This window comes from Tinamus guttatus, unplaced genomic scaffold, assembly GCF_059628265.1.
Source record: "Tinamus guttatus ecotype Peru unplaced genomic scaffold, ASM5962826v1 Tinamus_guttatus_pri_ptg000286l, whole genome shotgun sequence".
Taxonomy (NCBI): Eukaryota; Metazoa; Chordata; class Aves; order Tinamiformes; family Tinamidae; genus Tinamus; species Tinamus guttatus.
In genome coordinates, this window is record NW_028288820.1 from 879460 (window position 1) to 903576 (window position 24117).

General features: G+C 40.3%; 1 protein-coding gene across 1 annotated transcript in view; it reads left to right on the top strand.

The window, feature by feature from the left end:
• The window catches only part of THADA (THADA armadillo repeat containing), a 159831-nt gene that overhangs the window by 124307 nt on the left and 11407 nt on the right, over positions 1-24117 (top strand). Inside the window, exons 32-36 of the mRNA XM_088527415.1 lie at positions 5000-5412; positions 5712-5833; positions 8241-8313; positions 9041-9185; positions 11564-11695. Of these exons, the coding sequence (XP_088383541.1) occupies positions 5000-5412; positions 5712-5833; positions 8241-8313; positions 9041-9185; positions 11564-11695 (885 nt within the window). The remainder of the gene's footprint in view (positions 1-4999; positions 5413-5711; positions 5834-8240; positions 8314-9040; positions 9186-11563; positions 11696-24117) is intronic.

Here is a 24117-nt window from a genome sequence, read left to right on the forward strand (position 1 = left end):
CCCCTCTCAGCCTTCTCTTCTCCAGGCTGAACAGGCCCAGCTCCCTCAGCCTCTCCTCATAGGGCAGATGTTCCAGGCCCCTGATCATCCTTGTGGCCCTGCGCTGGACTCTCTCCAGCAGCTCCACATCCCTCTTGTACTGTGGAGCCCAGAACTGGACACAGTACTCCAGATGCGGCCTCACCAGGGCTGAGTAGAGGGGCAGGATCACCTCCCTCGACCTGCTGGAGACGCTCTTCTTAATGCAGCCCAGGATCCCATTGGCCTTTTTGGCCACGAGGGCACACTGCTGCCTCATGGTCAACTTGTCGTCCACCATGACACCCAGGTCTTTCTCCGCAGAGCTGCTCTCCACAAGCTCAGTCCCCAGCCTGTACTGGTGTCTGGGGTTATTCCTCCCCAGGTGCAGGACCTTGCACTTGGCCTTGTTGAACTGCATGAGGTTTCTCACCGCCCAGTTGTCCAGTCTGTCCAGGTCCCTCTGGATGGCAGCACAGCCCTCTGGGGTATCGGCTACTCCTCCCAGTTTGGTATCATCAGCAAACTTGCTGAGGGAGCACTCTGTGCCTTCATCCAGGTCATTGATGAATAAATTGAACAGGACTGGACCAAGGACTGACCCCTGGGGGACCCCACTAGCCACAGGCCTCCAACTAGACTCTGCACCGCTGATCACCACTCTCTGGGCCCTGCCATCCAGCCAGTTCCTAATCCATCTCACTGTCCACTCATCTATCCCACACTTCCGGAGCTTGCCCAGGAGGATGTTGTGAGGGACGGTGTCAAAAGCCTTGGTGAAGTCGAGATAGACGACATCCACCGCTCTCCCCTCGTCTATCCAGCCGGTCATTTCATCATAGAAGGCTATCAGGTTAGTCAGGCAAGATTTTCCCTTGGTGAATCCATGCTGACTACTCTTGAGCACCTTCTTGTCCTCCATGTGCCTGGAGACAACGGCCAGTATGAGCCGTTCCATCACTTTTCCGGGGACGGAGGTGAGGCTGACTGGCCTGTAGTTGCCTTTGCTATATATATGTATTTAGCCTGTGAACAGACTCAACAGCATAGACTCAGACTCAACAGACGCAACTCTCTGCCGCCATCGGGAAGAAAAGAACAGTAGAGCAATCACGGAAGATTCACAGTAGATTGCAGAGATCCCAGGCTTGGAAGCTAGCTAGGCTTTGAGGAGGGGAGGCTCCATAGCTCAGGGATTTATCAGGTCTGGTAATCCCATTTTGCTCCTCTCCCTTTACTCTTTCTTTTCTTCCAGATGACTAAGGATGATTTACCATCATGTACCTGCCTGGGAACTTCAGTTGGTTGTAATAAATAAAACAATCCATCATATCTAACCCCCAAAGACTTAACTTCCCCTGTCAAAATTGTTCATGTCCCACACTGTCAAGAAATTTCTGAAGATAACAGCAAATGCATGTTTGCAGTTAGGGATCTGTTTTGCAAAATATTTATTGTCTCCTCATCTCATCCACATGCAGATGTTACATGCTATAACAATGTAAAGGGCATAAGGGATTGTGTAAGGCTGTGAGATGTTTATGTACTGTGCTGAGGAGAACCAACTGGATGTGCAAGAAATGCCTCTTCGTAAAAGAGGAATTTGTTCTTCCTGTCCCAGACAAATAAGGCAGCTGTAAGGAGAAAAAAGAAGAAAGAGAGAAAAAAAAAAAAACCCAAACTCTTGGGACCTTCTTCTCCTCATCATCTTCCTGGACAAAGCTGACTTCTTTATTGCCAGTGTCCTTGTTTGGTCGGCCAAAACTGACTCTTCCGTCTGGCGGCATCTGGTTCAAACTTTACAGTGTTTTTGTTTGTAAATAAAAATGTGTCTTTACTGTGTCTTAACAACAGAGCCAGACATTTACTTTGGAATCTAGTATGCTAGTATGGGTTGGTTGTTTTTTGTTTTGTTGTTTTTTTCTTGGTTTAGTCAGAAATTTTGTTGTAGGCCAAAGAAAAGAGTTTACTTAAAGTTAGTCAGCAAAGAAAATATTTACATGAAAGCCAGGAAGGATTTCTTGATGATGCAATTAAAAGCAGGAATATTTCTGCTGCACGGTAATAAGACAGGGCTCTTCTTTTCCTTCTTTATTCAGATGTGTGAAAAGAAGAGCATTGGAGAGCAGCATGCAGATCACAGGAGGAAACGGGAAGGATTGGCTCTCTAGCATACAAAGGCTGAGCAAAGACAGACAGAAAAAGGGACATCTGTGGCACAGGTCTTGTATCGCAGCCTCTGCAAGCTAGTATTTCTAGGAGCTCTACAGTGCTTGTATGTGAAAATAATTGTCTCCCCTAAGATGAACACACTTAGTGAGTGAAGTGATGCTGGCCTTGCAGAATTTAAATGAAGAATTCAAGAATCCAGCAAACAGATCTTTAACTTAGTAGGTGGCCAACTCCTGAAGTTAAAGGAATAGTTATCATTATCTGTGATGCCAGAGGGTATTGAGCTCTAGTGAGGCTGGCGATGTTGACAAAACAAAACAAAACAAAACAAACACTATTTCTCTCTGTCCCTCTCTGGCCACTTAGTATTGCTCTGCCTTGCCTTGCTGTGACCCTTCCATCTCATAGGTCTTCATGTCACTACTTGTGCATGAGATACTCACACCTCTATTCAAAGCGAAGCTAATTAGAAACAAACACTTCACCTGCAAGTGTTGAAAATACAGACTGGATCTGAACAACTGATTTTGTGGAATTACGTATGGCTAAAATGCGGTTTTGGACAACACTTAAGAGACTGGAAGGATCCAGACCTCTAAAACTGAAGCCATTTCTCTCCTTGGAACCAAGATGCCTGAACTCAAACCTTTTTCTTTTAACTGGCTAAGATTATTTTGAGTTTATCAGTGGTGTCTTATAAGTGTAGTAACTAGGACCCACGATCTAATCCTTTCCAAGGCAATCAGTTCAGATATTAAGGAATTTTAGCGACTGGATAGTTGTCATGTGACATAGGAATTAATGCTAGTCTGTTACAATGCCAGTCTGGAATGTCAGTCTATTTGAAGGGTCTTTAGAAAATGCAGCAATAAAATGTACAAATTTACATGTTAAGAGATAGGAGGCATCTGTGTTACCTGGAGGATTGTTATTTCCTGCTGTGAAAGGTTCTCAGTGAGACCGTAGGTTCCACATCAAACCAGTGCAGAAGAAAAACCTGCAGTGAGAACATATCTGATTGAACTAATATGTCTGCACATCTTTTTCAAATGCCAAGTTTCTTTGAAACTTACTCCAGAATTACTCAGAAAATGTATCTGCCTTCTATGCTAGACAATGTATGACTGCCAAGTTTCTATGTAAATGTCAAGTGTTGATGGCTTTGAAAGAACTTGAATATTAAAGAGCAGGATATTTAACTAGAAATAGAAGGATTAGGGAAATGTATCAAGGACTACAAAAATGCAATAAAATAAGTATTCAATTTGTATTGTAACTTCATGCCAAATTCAACAATTTAATGTTAATATTTTGTCAGGCTTTTTGGTAAAGCTTAGTGTTTAGCTAATTCTAAAGAGCCAAGTTATATAGTAATCAATTATCTTCTGTAGAAAATAGAGAAATCCAACCAAGTTGGCCTTAATCTTTTCTATCTTTAGTGCATTTTGAGATAAAACTTCAAAATACCCAGTTTCAGCACTCTTCTCTGTACTTGAGTTTATTTTTTTCAGGAATTTTTCTTACATCTGGCTTTCATTGCAGTTTGTAGGGTATAGCACTGTAATTTTCATGCAGTGCAAGATGTACAAGCATACTTTCAATATTATAAAATCATTTGTTCCTGTGGATGATGGAAAATGCGATGAATTTGAGGAACGTGGGTGTGGGTGTGTGCCACTCTGTGGGTGTGGGTGCGTGCATGGATGTGTGAGAGCGCCCACGCGGGAGAGGGAACTTTGCTTTTCATTTTCCTTTGTCTGTGTCAACGTTGCCAACGTTGCTGGAGCCTGTTACCCTCTGGCACTGCAGATAGTGGTGACCTTTCCACCAACTCCTGGAGGTGGCTGGGCAGTAAAGAAGGTTTTCGGGCTGCAATTTAGGATGATTAGATGGATGTAAATGACTAAAATGTCATGCTTTCTGTGTCATTGCACGTGCAATGGCTTAGGATGCAATCTCTTTTCTCTTAACTGCTCAAAGTTAATACGCATACAAAGAGCATGCTGGATTTTTAATGAGTAAATTTGCAACAGTTGATGGACACAGGGCAGATCTGTTGATTAGGACTATGTCTCTTTTACGCAGTGAGCTTTTCTGACTAAAGTTATCTGTAGAGTGGGACTTTCACAAATGCTGCAATGGCCTTCTCCTTGTGTCTGTTGATTTCACTTGCAGCTGGTAGGCCTGCAGAGACTGCAATCTGTTTGCCAATCTGATCTCTCATTTTAGAGCTGTTCTATCAAGTGGACTGTATTTGGTGCTTTTGGACTTTTCTGGATGAAGTATGTTCTTTTCAGATGTGTTTAGTAAAGTATCTTTGCATAAATCACTTTGAACACCAAAACATGCAACTTGCAAGACTGTGTTAGTTTAAGAAAATACTTTGACATGCGATTATAACTGGCAGAGTTGTCCTGAATTGTCTTTTGTAATTAGGAGTAATTGCTGTTTATCGTGAGGTAAAACCTCAGGAGCAATGTGCAAAGTATTGTAGCATTTTTCGAGTTGTTTGAAGCTTTGATTTCACCTGTTGAACTATGTAAACATTTTTCCAAAAAATTTGTGTCCTTATTTCTTTTTATTTAATTATGAATGCATGACTTCTAGAAAAGATATTTAAAAGTATAGAATGAGTTTAAAATGAAGGATATCTTTGCTGTCATTTCATGTCAGAATTTACCTTCTAAGATCTTTTTCACGCCTTAAGCTTTTTTAAATTCAGAATCACTTCCTATCTAGAACAGATGATCATCTGCTTGTTACTTTACTTAGTATTCTATTCTCATTCTATTTACTATTCTCATTTCAGGAACACAATTGCTTGGATTTTGGGCAGAATTGAACACCATAATTTCAGAGTCTGAATTGATGACAGGTGTTCCCTACTTGTCTGTAATACCAGGACTGACACAGTATCTTCAGAGCATCACCAAGCTCGTAATATCAGTGCTGTCGGCGACCGCAGATCGTGACATCCAGAGCAGCAATTCATCTTTTGCAGGGAAAATAGCCCAGCCATCATTGTCAGTAGTTAGTCTTCTTCACTGTGAGTTTCATGAAGTACGTCTGCTTGTCTTGGAGGCTGTGCTGCTTTGGTTGAAACAAGTAAATTCCAAGCAGATTACAGAAAAAGAAAGAGGTGTGCTGTGCTTACTCTGTGATGTGGAAGATACTCTGCTCACAATTGCTGTGAAGGAGAGTGATCTCCAGTGCTTTTGCAAGGTAGGAGAATGCTATTTTATTCAGAGTAGATATTTGCGGTAAATAAAATTCTTAAGTATTTTTGTGAATGATATGTTTGTTTTTCATATTATGTAAACGGGATTTTTTTTTTACATTAAATAGGACCTGTGCTATCCTATAAGAGATGTTCTTGCTTAAAAGTAAAAACCTACACTTTCTATTTTAGCACCATCAGGGGAGAGCTTTTGTAGTTGGCTTTAAATTGGTGCTTTGTTCATCTCAAATGTACACATTCATGATGAGATTGTTGGTGAATTCTTTTTGAATGATGTGTGCAGGTGCTGGAAATTCTTTATAATATGGATCTCCAAAGTGTGCTTCCAAAGACTGAATGCTCTATGAAAATGAATCCAAGCGAACTCTTAATCTGGAGTTTGAATATTGTAGATGTCTCCAACAGGTATGGTCCCTCGTGGTTACCAAAACACTACTTTTGAAAAACTTTTAAATATTCAATTGCTTATTTATTATTTTGATTTTTTTCCTGTTAATACAAGTCCATATTTCAGAAAAACTGAGTTTGGCTTATTTTGAAAAAGGAGATCTTGAAAACCGTTTTGGGAGACTTATATCCGAAATATTTTAAAGACCTTCAAGTCAGTGGTGAGCACCCCGTAAGTCTCCACTGATTCAGTTCATGAAATCATAATTTACTACAGCCCTCAGATGATACCAGTGAATATAGCTCTGTTCGAAGGGCTTTTGGGAAATACAACAGTACAATATTAATCCAAGCATACACTAATTCGCTCTCAATTGTTCATCCATTCTATTCTAGTTTATCTATGGAAGATCTGTAGAAAGATCTAATCTGATCTGATGGATCAGATTTTACTTGTTGGGTTAATAGAAATAGTTACCCCTAAAAACAAAATCCTGAAATATAAGTCTTAGGCCTGAATGGTTCTTCGTAAGATTGCTTGAATCCAAGTTTTCCTTCATGTGTTCCGTGGGCTGTCTAGCAAGCACTAGAGGCTTGAATTTATGTGCATTGCATGTGCTGTCCTGTAGGCTGAACACATATGCCCAGTGCTGATGTTGCTCATTTCTCACATTGTTTGGGTGCAAGTCTGAATCCCAGACCAGCTTTAGGCAAGCCCAGTGTGCAAAAGAGAAGGAAATTCAGACTTAGGCTATCCAAGACGTGGCTGCACACCACTCGAGAGGTAGACAGAGCTGGCTGGGCCTGGTCAAGCAGTGCCTGCCCTGGGTGTGCCTGCTGTAGCTGTTACAGTAGGCCTAGTGTGACCTACTGCCACCACATCCTGTGGGCAGCTTGAGAGCTGATCTAGAGTCTGCTCTTCGATTCAAACCTGAGATTTAGAGGTGTCTGAAGCTTGGGCTGTCTTCACATGGTGGGGATTTCGGCAGGCCTCAGCTACAGATCCTGGGAAAGACACTAGGACGCAGACAAGTGGAGAAGGGCTAGGATGTGCTTCAGCCTTCACACGGTTTCCATTCAAGTCGACACTAAAGGTCTGTCTTCTGACTAGCAAAATCTTGTTCCCCCAAAAGGATTCCGTTTCCTGACTTTTTGTCTCCTGAACTTGCAGTGTGTTTCTTGGACAGATTGATCGGTCAGTTCTTGGGATCAAGAGTCTAGGACCTTTCCGACCATGCCCCCAGGGAAAAGTTATTCCCCCAGGGAAAGTTAATAGAGTAGCTTCCCAACCCTAAGTCTTCAGTTTCCAACTCAGGCAAAAAGATATCCACCAGGGAGTTAAAAGGTGTGGGGAGTTTTAAGGATTAATGCTCTATTATGAAATCCTCCAGGACAAGAGATTTGCTTTCATCCTGGCTCTATATCAAGCTTTTCTCACCTTCCCATTCCTAGATAGTAGTTGTCAGTTTACATTACGCAGGCACGTATTTGTTTTTGCATCTATGTAACTGTTAGTGTTTGTTTTGAAATAGCTCTCTCTAATCAGAATGCTTCTGTTAAGTCAGATAGAAATGCTGAAAATATGGAGTCAGTCTGTATTCACATTGAAAGGGTGGCTGTGTCTGCCTGTTGGCAGCGAACTGGACAAAAAGGGAGAAAGTGTATTGAGTCTGAGGGCAATACCACCCTGTTTCTAAAAATGATGATAGTCTCTTTGAAACCATATAAACATCATATGTTGCATTAGCAATGTGTAATCTTCAAGGTTTAGAGTGTAGAGTAGCAGCATATAGCTTGCACATTTGCTGCTGATTTTCTCTAAATTTGCCAAGTTTACATGACAATGTGGAGCGTTTATTTCTGGAACGAAGCAGGGTACATGTTAAAATACTGCCTGGTGCTGGTGAAGATGGAAACAGCTGAAGTAGCAGACTTTATTGCTGAAGTGTTGCTGTTCTCCTGCCCTGAGCCCAGCACCCCAGGAACCAAAGTGCCAGACACCATCAGCTTTGGCCCTGCAGGTTGTCCAGAGGCTCAGGAGCTGGAACCTGATGTGTTCTGACACCAGGAATATCCCTGTAGAAGAGAGATACCAGGAACTTCGCACTGCTTTGGAGAGATGCTTTTGTTTATCATCTAAAATACTAAAGTCTGGTTTGTTTAATTGAGTTCTACTTACTAATGTTTTTCTATAGTGCAGATAGAAAATAAATATGAGAGAGGGAAAAATAAGAGCATTACTTCACTTGTGCATAAATTGCAAACTTAACCAAAGCTGAGGTCTGTAAAAATTATTGAGTGCTCAGCTTTTACAATAACTACTGGTGATAATCAAGAATGATTAAAAGCAGTCTGTCTTTCTTTTGGAGATGAAATGGCAGAAATAACTGTATTTTTTGATATATTCCTTATCTTGTTTTCTCAGTACTGAAATTCAAAGCATAGCTCTCAAATTTGCCTCAAAGTTGGTTGTTCATTTTCTACAGAATCATCAACAGGTAAGGGAAATGGGGCTTCTTAACAGTTTTCTATTTATAGAGGGTTATTTTTTTTGGTTTTATTTGTCTTTGGATAGGGCCTTGTGCTTTTTTTTTTTGGGGGGGGGAGGTAAGTTTTTCTAATGAATTTGATTTGATTTCTGATAGCATCCAAAATTGTCACTTCACTGTGGAAAGAAGAAGAATGTCTATAGTGATTAACACGTGTACTGAATCCATTCCATTTATTAAAGTGTAACTTTTTTGTGGTTTCTAATAACTAGGGAGCTAATAAGGGACCTAAATCTAAGGGGAAAACAGGACAGCTGAAGCTGTGGTTGGGTATAGCTCTTTACTGTGTGCAGTATGACTTCGTTCAGCCTGAGACTGCAATCACTCAGAAGAGGGGGTTGTTTTCAACCTGGTGCATTCTGCTCTGGATCTGTCCCTTTGTGCAGTGCTGGTGCATGGGCACATAGTGGCTGTCACCACCGCCTTGCTCCCTCTTAACCACTCTTACCACAGCGTACCAATGTCTGTGATTGCACAACAGGATTTGCCCAGGACTGTTTGCTGTCAAGCAAAATACATGTGACATGGTCAGTCAGTTTTGGAGCAGACATGTGGGACTCACCACCTAAAAAAATCTGACAAGCAGCATTTCTTCAGTACTCTGTAGTTTAATGTGGTGGCAACCCCTACCACCCGATTTTACAGCGTGCTTATCATGTTTGTTCTGTGCTTTCAGATTTCAGAAGAGGTCCTAAAAAAGTGGATTCAGCTGATAGTTTATTCTTGTGGAGATGAGCAAGAGACAGAGATGCTGTTAGCAACTGCAGAAATACTTAAAAATATAACATCATTCCTTCTGATCAATGAAAAACTCATTCTTGGTAAGTAGTTTGAGTACTGTAGTTTTCTGGTTCTGTTTAGATTAGATCCAGGAACTAATGTCTTAAAAATGCATTATATACATATATACACAAACAGTCAAAATACAGTTACATCAGACAGGTTTTTTGTAGGATTTAATATACTAAACATACAAACTTACTTTAAATTATGGTATAAAAAGCTGTTGTGCAGAGTCTTTTGCAGTAACTCTGGAGATGGGAACATCCAGAGACACTGTCACAGTTAGGTCCCTAGGCCACCGTGCACTGCTGTGTGGATTTACAAGCTTCCAATTGCACCCTGATGTGGACTCCTGAAATACTCTACAGTGATGTGATTATGCTTTTCATTTAACACTGTGAGCATAACCAAGTTCTGTTGGCTGAAGGTTGAAATTATTCAACATATTCTACTGTGAGGAAAAAAACAACAACACCCAGAAAGCACCAGGAAAACAACAAACAAACAAAAACAAAACAAACAAAAAACAGACACAGCCGTATTTACAATACCTTACTGGCCTATAGGCAAAACTAAGTGAAATTCTCTAGTCTGTTTTGCCAAAGGGGATATCCTTCCACCCATTTTTTTGTCCTTTTGGTCTTCTGTGAATATAGATCAAGGAAGGTTTTGTGACTGAAGGGATAGGAGTTGTCTAGTCCCAAAATATTTGGTGGTAGGTGATAAAGAAATCCATCTTCCATCCTAGAATGAGGCAGTAGACTTTAAATACTTCTTTTTTTTTGGTGAAGTTTTATTTCAAAATAAATGCTTTTAATCTTTGTTCACTTATATATACATATATTTTATTAGGCAAGAAGTATGTTAGTTCTCACATCAACTTTCAGTGCAGAATCATTCTCTTAAATGGGAAGTTTATGCACGTGTAAACTCTTTTGAGCTTGCTTGCTTGGCTACATATTATTTAAAGCAGAAATGAGAGGGGAGGGGAGGAGACAGGAGGAGAGGAGAGGAGAGGAGAGGAGAGGAGAGGAGAGGAGAGGAGAGGAGAGGAGAGGAGAGGAGAGGAGAGGAGACGAGAGGAGAGGAGAGGAGACGAGAGGAGACGAGAGGAGACGAGAGGAGACGAGAGGAGAGGAGAGGAGAGGAGAGGAGAGGAGAGGAGAGGAGAGGAGAGGAGAGGAGAGGAGAGGAGAGGAGAGGAGACGAGAGGAGAGGAGACGAGAGGAGAGGAGACGAGAGGAGAGGAGAGGAGACGAGAGGAGAGGAGAGGAGAGGAGACGAGAGGAGAGGAGAGGAGAGGAGAGGAGAGGAGAGGAGAGGAGAGGAGAGGAGAGGAGAGGAGAGGAGAGGAGAGGAGAGGAGAGGAGAGGAGAGGAGAGGAGAGGAGAGGAGAGGAGAGAAAAAAATGGTTTGAATTGGAACTGAGGTCATTCCAATGTGGAGTGACTTCCTCAAAGTTCATTAATAAAGGGCACATCAATGCAGGTCAGTGAGTTCTAGGTTCCCTCGTTCTTCCTTGCTGTTCAGTCTTCTTGGAAAATCCATTTGCAGTCCTTTCTCTCTCCTGGGGATAGAATAGAAATGTGTCTAGTTGGGGAAACTGGCTATTGTATCTAGAACAAAACAATTATTCTGATCTAGTTGTATCAGTGTAACATTATTACACAGGTGCATTATGCTAGGAAAAAAAAAAAAAGCAGCTTTGTTCTGAAATAATTATATTCCATGCTACTCTCAAACAGGGGAGTTGTATGAAATATAGGAGTGATGCTTCTGCCACTGTAGTAAAACCTCAAGCAATTCATTTTGCCCAAGCAGTGAAATAGGTTTGTCTGGTTAGACTTGCAGTACAAATCTCTGAGACACTATTGATAACATAGTTGAAGAAAACCAGTGCACTTAAGGAGCCACTTGATTGTCCTCCAGGGTCACCAGAAAATACAATCTACAGCTGATTGCCCCTGTGTCCAGTACTACCAGCAGTGTCTGAGCAAAATGAGGTTTGGCAGCCTCACTCTAGGCAGACTGCAACAGAAATTCGTGATGACAGTGAGTTAGGGGACCTTCAGTATCAGAACATCTGCTGCTGCTGCCCAACAGGAGCTCTGCACTGCTAGAGACTGGAAAGTTCACAGGATCCATGACATAAAGTTGCTTCAGTCCATCCTCTTACCAGTTCCAGAGTGAGTCAGCAACCTAGATCAAGTTCACACATGTGCAGGAAGTATTTTTATGATGTTCTCGCTTATATTCCCAATGCATTGCAAATACCTTTCTCCTGCACCCCCCCCTTTTAATGTCTCACAGAATTTGTCATTTTTAGGTGCAAAAATGAAGCTCTGTAACTCGTTTGAAGTCTCAGAAAAAAGTTTGAACTTTTTTTAGAATCTTAATTTTCTCTATAAATACCTAGGTCTGTCTGATACACTTGCTATGTGGAAATGTGTGGTTCTCCTGCTGCAGAATGAGGATTTGGTAGTAAGGGACACTGCTGCTGAGATTATACAACTGGCACAGTCTCAAAGGAAGAACAGTAAAGGAACAGGTACGTTCACTTTCTTTCTGCCTTTAAATATTTTTGAATACTTGAGAAACAAAAATATTTTTATTCTTGTCACAAAACTTGCTAGCTGTAAAATGATTCACGCATTTCTTATAAATATGTACTGTGGAAGATAACAGAAAATCATGAGATTTTACACCCACCATGGCTTAATTGTTTTTGTGTGTGTGTGTTCTCAGTATAACTTGCATATGGTTACACGACTGTGTAAAAAGACAACAACAGTTGTCTTCTGAGCCTTATGGTTCTTGCTGTGATGAGTCAACTGTTGCATGAGGAGTAATTTTGAAAATTCTTCAACACCAGCATTGGTCTAATGTAATGCAGTAGAAGATGCTGTTTGAATCCCGGGTTATTATAATAGCCTGGTCACAGCAAGATAATAATCTGAGAAACAGAATTCAACTCATTGATTCATTATTAGACCTTGAAATCCATTTAGATCTAGATCAGCAAAGGCAATTCTCAGCACACCCACAATGCGCTTTCGAGGATGTGGGCCTTTGTGTCTGTGCCCTAATTTCCTCAACCCTGTTAATATTAAAATAACCACAAAATGTGAGTAGGCTTAACTAATTATTGTGTTTTGCTTTGAGAGTCTATGCTGAGACATTCTTCCATGTGTTGTGAATAAACAAGAATTTGCTAGCGTGCCAGTCTCTCTCCGATGGTCCCTGTCAGTCTGTGGCATTCAACACTGACTACCTTGACCCACGTGTTAGCAGGAGAAAACAGTTGGCCATCTCCATGTAAACTTAAGCTACATTATCGATAAAGAATGGATTAGCAAAAAAAAGGGAGGAGGAGGGTGTTAAGTACATGCTTGTCACTACTGTAAATGGAAGTAGCCGTGAATGGGCTCATATGGCAGATGTACTTTTTGAGTAAGGCCAGACCTAGGCGGTAGGAGAAGGTAGGAAAAGGAGGGATGTATTAAGGAGGGCCTTCATCAGCCTGTGAATTCCCAAGCTCTGATTCCAGCACTTCCATCACAGCTCTAGCAAGTTGCTTAGTCCCAGCTACGTTTCTCTCCAGTGCCAAGAGGCTCTATGCACATGTGCTGCTAGACACTCACACTCTGGGTATTATTTCTGTCCCCTTGACATGGGACTTTGGGGCCAAAGACTCCAATGTCATCAGAGGGTGCTTCCTCTGGAAATCATGCAAGGCTGGAGTTTCGCTCTGGCTCTTGTATTTTATCTCTTTTTCTTTGTTGTATCTTTATGCCAAGGAATGTTCCCCTATAACTGAATTAGATGCTGGGGGCTCTGTCCTACTGATTTATACTGAGGTCACATCAACCCTTGCTGTTATAATTTGTCACTTTGTAAAGCAGAGTTGAATAGAGTTGAGGAAATAACATCATAATTGGCTTTTATTTTCCATGTTCCTAATTAGAGTAGAAGTTCATGGCCCCAGACTTGTGTTAACCCCTTAGTTAAACTTAGTTGTCCCTTCCCATTCGTTCATTTAAACTGCTTTCATTAAATCAGTCTCCTTTGTCTGTGAATAGTAAGAAATGCTACTTCCGAAAAAATAAAACCCAGTTTCTTTCCTCCTTTGTTTTACATTTTCGTTATTATTCTTTCATCAATCCCATTCTTTCCCGCATTGAACTCCTCCTGTTTCTGTGTTTTGCTTTGTTTTCCAGCTATTGAGGGAGAAACACAAGGAGATTGTCTGAAGTTAACAGTAAAAAGCTTCCAGCTTATATACATGCTTTTTCTTATTATAGGAACTATTATAGGACATTTTTTCTTTCCTGTATGTCTTGTTGAGTAGCAGAATGAATGCGTGGTGACATGATTGTCTCAGATAGTTACCTTTTTTTCAGGTCACTTATAGACAGTGAAACCAGAGGCGAATGGTCCAGTCAGTTATGTGGTTTCACCTCCAACAATAGCCCCTTCCTGTGTTAATTCTTTGAAATTTTATGCAAGTTCCTGGGAGAAAATATGAATTTTGTTTCTTGTTATTCCCTCATGGCTTTTAGTGAGGGTGAAAAAAAAGACAACAAAAAAAACCCCACAATTTCCTCTGGTGGCTAATCCATGCAGTTTTGGATCACTCCAGTTATGAGGGCAGTAACCTTGCAGAGGATGAAACTCAGGGTAACAAATGTGATAACAGAACCTCGTTGTCACAGTTACAGCCCATTTTCATTTGGAAGGAGGAAAGCACGGAAGATCAAACACACTGGTTCACAGGAGGGCTCCTTCAACCCCTCAAACCTCAAATTAATTTTTATGGGAGGCAATGTACTGTACCAGTAAATTCTTTTTTTTTTTTTTTATTCATACAGAGAAGCTTAATTTAATTTTGTAATGTGTTTAAAAATGGATTAAAGGTATGAGGTGAAAAAGTTAAGAGGTTAACTGCAGTCATTTTCTGAACAGATCAGGCCAAACAGAATCCTATTTCATTAGAAATGTGAAAAACTTCTGTTTTGCTTGCTTAAAATACCAACCTAGAAGGCAGTTAAGTTTTTACTAATAACTTGAACAATATGAACCCAATCTGTAACTTGAGGCATTGTATGTACACTTTGTTGTTGTTTCCTCGTGCATTGAGGTGTAAACTTCTGTGGGATTGTTTTATTCCTTTCAGTGGGAGGGAGGGTACAGGAAGTATTGTATTCAGTGTAAATGTAGAATAGTTTCTTTGAAATCTAATTAAATTAGTGACCCATGGCTGTGTAAAGTCTAGACCTATTCACAGCAGTGTTTCTTATCCCAGGGGTTACTCTTTACAAAAAAAGATCATTTAAGCCATGAAAAAGAAAGGTTTTACTTTCTTTCCTGATGATCTCTTTAGGGAATATTCTGAAAAAAGTCGGATAATTGAGAGAGAGAAAAAAAAAAAAAGCTGTATCCACTGTTCTGTCCTTTCCTCTATGGCTTTGTTATTTACTGAGGAAGACGTATTACCTTATGTAAAGTTATGAGCTTGTCTGTATTAGAAAAGTCTAAATAAATAATTCCATAAAACAAATACTTTTAGACAGCTTGACCTTTATTTTGGTAAATCACCGAATTAAGCTTAAACTGCTTTAAGAGCATTTTTAGTGTTGTCAGCATTAGCACCAATTTAACTGATACAAAATTGCCTCAGCCGAATCAAGTTTCGCTGAGCAATTAGATTTGCAGACTGAAATAAATCTTTGAAAGTTCCTTAAGGATTTAGGAGTCTAAATTTTCTTTTCAGATGAACCGTAGGCCTCCAGGAAGCTTTTGCTACATATGCTGGGAAGCTGCAGTGTGGTATAGAGTGTAGGTGAGCGAAGGGCTCCAAGCGGTGGAGCTCAGTAGGGTTTGTGCAGCACGAGGAGGTGAGTGGGTCCCCTCGGAGCCAGGTGGTCACTGCTCTGCCACTTATGACTCCAACGTAGTTTATAACTTAAACTCGTGCTAAGTATCTGTGAAAATTAGCCCAGTTTTTCATTATTTCCTAACGTTTTGGTATAATCTGAGATTAGGTGTGAGGCTGCAAGTGATGTAGTTGTTTTTGAACCTATTGCTGCTTTAATCCACTGGCCAAAAATAGATACATGGATATAGAAGATATATCTTTAGTAGTAGAAATAGTATCTAGCTGATACTCATATGGCAGGAATTTCTCAGTAGAAGGCCATTAAAAGCTTTCTTCTCCTTTCTTGTTGATTGTTTCCTTCCCGATACATTCTACTTTTTATTCTCAGCAAAAACGGTGTTACTGAAAATGACTAATATCCTGTGGTTCTCTTTTATTCGCCAACAAAAAGCAGTCGGCTAGTGGCAGTGCTGGTTTTGCTGGGCAGGAGGAAGCCAAGCCCTTTACACCAGCTGCCCAACCCTCGGGAAGGCAATCCCGGGAGAAGGAGGCGGCTCTGCGGCACAAAGCGCCTCTGGGGAAATGGAGATCCTTGGGGAAGTCTTCGTTGTCAGCCATTGATCTGTGTTTTACTGGGCTGTGTATCTCTGCCTTGTTTTTGTGGTGAATCATGCTTTCTTTCTGGGGAAAAAAGAAATGCTGTTTGTTTCCTGTGCCTCTAGTCGTCTTCTCCATGCTTCATGAATATAGAAGACAAACTCCAAAATAATCTTTTTCATGACTCAGAGTATGTGTCTCTATTGAAGGTGCTTGCAGAAAAGGCTTGTTTGAATGGGGCCTTGGGGAGCGCAGGAAAGCATTTAGTGGAGGTAGGAAGGGAAAAGTAAGAAGATTGGAATAAACTATATTAACATTTGGAAGAGCAGAGGAGAGGAGAGATCATGCTCAAATTTATGTTCCTTCTTCCTGTCGTCTAAAAATAATTTTTCAGTGAACCCGAAATCTCCAGATCTCTGCAGAAGTTTTCATACATCTGTGCCCTCGGAAGATCTTGTAAGTGCCTCTCAAAAGGAGCGAGTGCGGTCTGTGTGATGTGAGCATAGCACAGTGGTCTGGCATTCGTCACCAACACCACGGGTGGTATCAGCACATCCTGGGTGCCAGGGGTGATCTCAAAGCTTGTATCCCATGACGGAGCCGTGAAGTACTTTGGGAAAGTGACTTGGATTGAATCTGTTCCTATTCCTACTGAAATAGGGAAATATGGGGCAAAGCTGAAATGCTAAAAATATCGTCATTGGCAATGTTCAGCTGCATGAGAAGAGCACTGGGACTAAAGCATCCCACATGCTACACTTGAAACAGCAAAAAAGTATATTTTGCTTCATTTTTTTTCACCCAATTGCTTGTCAGTATTTGAAACTGGATGTTTTCAAACTCTTCTTTAAAGCACATGCAAACAGAAGGAGCTTTCCTTCCACATGTTTACCACTAGGTAAACGTGTTAAAAAGTTTTCTTAGAGCTTTAATTCATCAGAATGATGAGTCGACCTTGCACTAGTACCTCACCTGGCCTAACTGTCTGCTCATAAAGTGGTGGGGCTGAGCTGTGGGGCTGGCAGGTAGCTGGGGGAGAAGCTGTGTAGTGCTGCCCTGAGCTGCATGCAAGTGCCGAGGTACTTGTGCTCTCTTGAATAAAAGAAAGAGATCCTCAAAATATATTTATAACTCTGATTTCCATCTGATTAATGCCCTCATCTTGCCGAACCTGAGGACGAACTCACCACTTTTTGCTTTACTTTTGTGCCTTCTAGTGAGGCAAACAGGAGGGCTGTGGTGAACAAGGTAAGTCTTGGGTTACTCTGGTGCTGGACAAAGATTAATGTGTAGGGTTGAGCTTTTCTCAGGCACCCTGAGTCTCAGGTGACTTGATATTCAAGTTAGGCTAATAGACCTCCTGATGAGCTGGGGCCACAAACAGCTCCTTTAGTTGCAGGTGCTAGAACCAGTTCTGGTGGCTGCCTAGCTTTGAGCAATAGCAGCTAATTAACCAAAGATAAACAAGGGAGCTGCCTGCATGCAGCTTGCTTCTAGGATGTCTTGACTGGAATCTGCAGTAGGATCATAGGTGATGGTTTTCCTTTTCTTCATTTAGGTGAGACTTAGGCATAATATTCACCGACGTTCTTTGGAGATTTTATGGAGGGTTTACAAAAAGCGCGAAGTTAGAACTTGTCTCACGAGAGGAGATGGGAGCAGCTACAGACTTCCTAGCTTGAAAGCCTGCAGGCTGTAAAGATAAAGAGGGCTGGTGAGGGAGGCTGCCCAGGAAGCCCGGGCAGAAAGCCGAGCAGGGCCGGCCGTCTCTGCTCCGCCACCTGCCTGCCTGGAGGTGCAGGATGTTGGTGGTGTGAGCGGTTACGGGGCCATCGCTGTGGTAATGGCAGAGGGTTACGAGCCTCCCACGGCCTGACCGGTTTCCAGCCCTTCCTACTGCCCTAGGTAGGAACAAAGAGAGAGTTAGAAAAGACATTTAGAAAGTACCTATTAACGTCCATGATTTTTAAGCTATCTTGAGAATCTTTTTAAACTTTGGAAACTGGTCGGAAAATCTCCCAGTCAGATCTTGTCATGCGTCATGAGGTACTTGGTCCTGTGTATTGCTAGTGCAAAACCGTTAATCACATTAGCTAAAACATGTTAATGTGCTTTGTATCGTGGACTAGTAGAAGGAATGAAGGCTAATGAAAATCTTTTCTGGAATCAGCTCCAGGATTTCCGTTGCTTTGACTGTCTTCTTGATAACTATTTTTTGGTAACTAGATGTGCGAGCCTCCAAAAAGAACTCAGTATCCGAACTTACCTCCTAAAAAAAAAATCCTTTGAGCCGAATGTTAAAATTTAAATGGGGAGGTAGCATTATCGAAATGACTTGAGCAGAAAAACTATACCCATCCAGATAGAAGCAGTAGTATGAGAAAGTAATTAAAATAGGGGGAAAAATAAAAAAGACTCATTGCAAAGCAGAGCTGCTGCTGCTGCCGCAAAGCAAGATGATTTTTCACAGATGATACTAATTTTAGAAAGATTGCAGATGCAGTCTGTGAGGCCTATGCAATATCGTATGTAAAAGCAGCACATCCTGTAAGCCCAGTGGAGAAGTATTAGCCGCATTTTACAGTATTACCTTCAAACGTGGGGTGTGACTGCCCATTCAGAAGCACTGCAAGGTGTTGAAAAGCTCTTCGGTGAGGAGATGAGGAAAGGTCAAAAGGCAGCATGAGCAGTCTCAAAATACCCTGAAAAGGTTCCCGTGGAGGGGACGGAGGCCATGCCTTGCGGATGGCTAACACACACTGCGCTGTGAAGGGCACTAGAGGCTGCGGAAAAGTACAGTAAAACACAACAGGTAACGTCACAAATCCTGCAGTTACAGTTACTATCTACTGTAGTTAGATCTACAGTATCTTAGGAGCTCACAGAGGAGAAGGTCAGTGTTCTCAAGGTGTTAAATGTTCAGCCTCCAGCTTCAGAATACATGTAGTTATATCCCCTTTTCTTGTATTTAATGGTGAATGCCTGTTTGTCTACATAGAACTATGTGTAGGATTGATTCTACGCTTTGGGATAGAGTAGGATTTATTTGGGAAGACAAAGCATCGACAAGAATCATTTTCATCCTGCTAACCTGAGTAGCTGGTGAATATCTGTACTCGTTGATGACAACCCGATCACGTGGGTTGACCTTACACTTCAGAAGTTTCATTCCAGGAAACAAGATGACACAGTGTTGAGATTATGAAAGATTTATTGTCATTAGAAGTTGTAATTTGGTGATTTTCTTCATCTACTGTAACAGTGGTAAGAAATGAGCTATTATAAGGTTGGTTGCAAAGCTTAAAGAATTGATGTCCAGAAGTGTAAACTAATTTACCTGGTCTCTTTGCTAGAGTAAATTTAGTGCTGTTCCAGAAGCAAATCTGACCTATAGTCTATTTGTATCATATTTTTATGCTAATTAGTATACTTAAGGTCTTTGTAACAGTATTTTTTAATGTCTGATATTCTGGCAATCTATTCCAAAAATAGCTTCTATTTTTACAAAAAAAAAAAAAAAAAAAGGTTCTGATTGAGAATAATTAAGGCCATATGGATTACTTTTTCCCTGTGTTCATGGTGATTCCTGAATAATATTAAGATATTTTCCATAGTTTTCCAAAAAAAAAAAAAAAGAGAGAGAGAAGAGAAAAATGGAAAATAGGCTTAAATATTTTTGTTCAGAAAACTCTTTGCATGCTACCATTGAGCTCAGGCCATCACTGTGTTAATCTGTCTTTTCTCTAAACGAGGTGAAAGTACAGAAGAACTGATGCACTGGAAGCCTTTGTAGCACTTGAGAAAAGTGCAGGGAAGAATGTATTCTTTTTACAGGAGACTGAAAGAATGTCAAGGACACTCTAGGGGAAAATAAATTGTATTATCCTCCCTTTCTTGACTGCTTTTTACGGCTATCTCATAAAGACTTTCGTTTTAATAGCTAGTATCCTACACTGGTAATTCTGAACATGTTAAAAATCAAGAAAAATGTTCCACTTTTTAATCGTATCTAAAATTTTGAAATTTTTGGAGTCAGAATAGAAGTGCCATGATACATGAAGATTGCAGGACCTACCCTATAATTTGTAAGACATTTTGCTACTGTGTTCAGCTTTTGTTATACCAAGGTTCAAATATATTATTTGAAGAAATGGACTCAAAAAATATTATTTCAAAAAAAATGAAAGGAGGCTTTCAGTAATACTGTTGCAGCTTGTCCTTCATCTGTAAAAATTACTTCTGAGCACCATTTGTGTTGTTTTGTTCACCAGCTACCGCAGTCCTCTGATTTTATTGAAGCCTCTTCTTGTGTTTCGCTATTGCTGTGAGAGAGAACAAGGCTGTCCCAAGAGATTTCTTCTTGAAAGACTTCAGTGACTACAGACCTGAGCAATTTGACACAGAACAATTTCATAAAAAAGTAACTGGAGACAGATATATGAATACTATAAATATATATACATATATATACTACAAATATATGTATCTATAAGATAGATGAATGCTATATAGCATATACACTATGCTTTCTAGTGCATACACTATAAATATAATAGCTATCAACAGGCACGCAACAGTGAAAAAGAACTTTTCTTACATTAAGGATGAATTGTTTAATAATTAGGAACCAGGAAAGGGAATGAGGTAAAAACAGCATTGGAAGAGTGAAAGGGAACTGCATACAATTTGAAAGAAAAGAATTTGCTTTCTGTTTATAAGGAGCTCATTTTCTCATATCATTGGAGCAGAGGCTGGACTTGATTAAAAATCAGGGAACAGGATTTCGTGGTACCTTTTCAAGTGTTTGTTTCCCTGCATAGGGGAAAGCTGGAACAAATTGGGGGCCACTCTAACAGGGTCTGTGAACATCAGGGCTTTATTTACCCTTGTGCCTGCCCCCGCTCCTCCTCAGATGGCTTGAGGTGGAGAAGGCCAGAGGAGGCAGAGCAGCCCAGATGGATTTGGCCCTGCGTCTCTAATGTTTTACGTATCCTTGATACGATGTGATTCACAGACATTTCGCACCTCTGAAAACTGCTTAAACCTCCAGCCTCATACTTCCACACCCAGAGCAGTTGAGGACTCTGTTCTAAATCATAAAGAGAGTCTTGGAGAGATACTTCTATATTCACCAGGTTCTTTATAAAAGTTAAGATGGGATACCGACTGAAACCAGGTGATGGGCAAGAAAACTTGCTAAATTTTGCAAGTTTCCAGAGGATTGTTTCTCTCATCTTGTTATTTCGTAGTCCTAAATGAGCAAGCCTCAGTGCTGTAGACATCTACAGTAGACTGGATCTACAGTTTTGAACTGGTCATGTGTAGGTTAAATATGGGAAATTTGAATTTAAACATTCACCTACATTATAATTAAAAAGGTCTATTGGGAAGTGCATGTCAAATACTGTGTGAAAGAGTCCATTAATTTATTTTCAGTACGTGTATTTTCATGGAAACCTCTAATTGCCAGCTGTAGCTGGCAAGCTCTCTTGTCTTTCAGAAACTGTGGTTTAACAGACATAGCAGCAATGTGAATTGGCTCTTGCTCTGCCCTTTGCATCCATCTGGAGAAGAAGGTAACCTGATAACCCTAGCAGAGCCCTGCACAAAATATTTCTCCCAGTGCAAACCCATTTTAAGGTGGTCGTGTAGAATATTGAGGTGTGTTTGTCATGTTGTTTTGCACAGAGATGTAGTTCAGCAGTAATGAGGAGATAATACATTTCTGCAAGCAAATTTTTTTGCATGCAACGTTTCATTTGTGTACGTGTGGGTGGGAGTGAGGTAGGGAATATAAAATATCTTTCACAGCTAACGTAAACCACTACCTTGTTTCACACAGGCAGCACTCAGCAATTTTAATAACTGAGGTACCACCTACCTGTTACAGAGTCAAAGCAGCAACCTAGAATGAAAGGTGTTTTTATTGTGTTACCAATTCCCTGAGCCATCGACTTCCCACTGATTCAGTTGTTTTAATTAGCAGGTAGGGGAGGTTAAAGCAGTTGTGGAATACAATGAGCTCTTACTTCAAAACCTAAGATGTCTAAAACTAGACTTTTTATTTCTACAATCAGTTCCAAATGAGCTCTTACAAGGAAAACTCAGAACTGGCTTAGTTGAGCAAATCGATTTCTCATGTATGTGAAGGTCAAGTTAAACATTGTTGGGAATAGAAGCCTAGAAATTTACATTTCAATAGTTCAACTTCATATAAAGGGCTTTTGATTGTTAAGAGTTAGAGCAAAACTGTGTTGAAATCATTTGAAGAGCGGAGTTGTTTCTGGCATTGCTTATAGTACCAATCTCATGCCACTTTCATATGTTTTTAATTTTGTACCTTTGCGTGGTCTGTGCTGTGTTAATGATCACCTAGCTGTACTAGCAATGGAGAACTTTATTATTATTTATTAAATAATTCCCACTGGTAAGATGAAAGTGTTAACAGAAATTCTTTAGGGAAGGTCTTGATTAACTTGCACACTTGGCTTGATCACAGTGGAGGTTAGACTTACAGTATCTGATTACCAGGACTAATAAAACCCATTCAATTTTTCATGTACAGTGTTAATTACCTTCTTAGTCTCTCTCATGTACAAACACACCACAAGGCCATTTCATGTTTGTGATGAAGACCAGAGTTATACTTTGTTGCTTTTTTCTTGCTGTACTCATTTTTAAAATTCACACTCAAGCAAGAAGTAACTTTCCCTAATTATAGAATCTGTAGACTGCAATGCTGAAACTTCAGGATTGTAAGTTGTTGCATTAAGCTTTTTCACCCATAACTTAATTGTCTAAAAAGTGATTTTTTTTAATATCATTGAGTGAATCAGTTCTGAGTAGATCTCGCTGACTTGATCATTTCATTCTGTTGTTCTAGTATGAAATATTTCTTCCTCTCAATAGGCAGAACATCTTTTCTAAGAACCAAACAGATATATTAATGGAAGAGAAATCTGTTTAGGGCAGTGATAAATATTTATACCTCTTACCTTAGCAGCGAATAGGTGACTGAAGTTGAACAAATCATGCTGAACTGTGGGCCTGCTGCCTATGAGGTTAATATGATTTATGAAACTTAACATATAATTGCTTAGATTATGTGGTGCTCAGCTTAACCTGCTTTTGCTATAAACATCCGAAGATATTTTTTGTATTCCTCTACTTACTGAAAACACTCAATATAGTGTGGAGACATTAAGAAGCATAACTAATAATTAAATTCCATAATATCTTTTCTCAAATCCTTAAAATGTAAATTATTCAAGTAAATCACCATTCAGAAAAATAGTATATTAACATCTCATATCCCATCACCATCATCTCTCAGAACTGTCAGGTAAACTGATTTGTCCCATGATCAAACCAACAAGTCATGGGTTTCCCAGAAAAGATGTCCTCAATATTTAACTCCTTTTTTTTTTTTTTTTTTTTTTTTTCCTTCTGAGCAATGTGTGTTGCATAGATTAGTTTAGCTAAGCAAGACTGTGTGGAAATGGAGAAATCTCTCTCAACATATATTCCAGAGTACAAAGGACTTGATAGTTCGGAGGCAGGGATTTCAAACTGCCCTAATGTGAAGTCAGCACAGACCTAGGATTGCAAAGGCAATGGGAGGTAGTGAGATTTTAGAAGTAAAGGGATGTTGGGGCGAAGTAACACAGAAGTATATGACTTCTGTGCTGGTCACGATGTCAGATGATGTTAATGGCTTATACCCAAATTCATGTAGGTATTAGAAACAGTTCAGATAGCCCTTGCTTCTTGGTTGCCCCCCACTTTTTCTTTTGTGTCATGTTTTTGTTTTTGGCATGGTTGTTCCTGTGACAGGATGTCTGTCACAGAGTAAGGTAAATTCTCCAGGTCAGAGGACTTTACCTGAATCGTACAAGTAGTGACGAATGCTGTATTACTGCCACCCATGGGAAGGTGAAGTAAAATCTGATTTTTCATGCTGAAGATACATTTGAAATAATGCTGATTGAAAAATAAAATGTTGAAGACCGAAAGAGGCAAACATATGTCAGTGCATGCATGGCATTATTTTAAAAAGTTCCTTAGGCGGTGAAATGAAGGGAACTTTTTATGCAGTGGATTTGTTTCGCAAGTAGGTGGATTTTATCATTTCTCACCACTCGAGTTGCAGTCTTTTGCTACATGGGACAGTAATAGGCTCTCTGTTTTCCACCCAGCTGGCTAGTTTCATAGAAACGAGACTTAGTATCTTGGATTCCCGTATCCGCTTTGTCAGACTGGTTGAAATAGGACAGCTGGTTAAGAAGTTATGGTGGGAAACACGGGCACAAAAGCGTGCCTGCCCATTTCCTTATTTCGTTAAAAATGGGACAAGATTTTCTTCGATACTTTTATTCGATTTATTTGATATTTTTATTAGCTTGCCAGTTTGATGGAATAAAATAAACCGGGATTGTTACACTTTTCTATACACGAAGTACTCCATCACTGTCTGTCCTCCCACTTCACGCTCTGTGTTT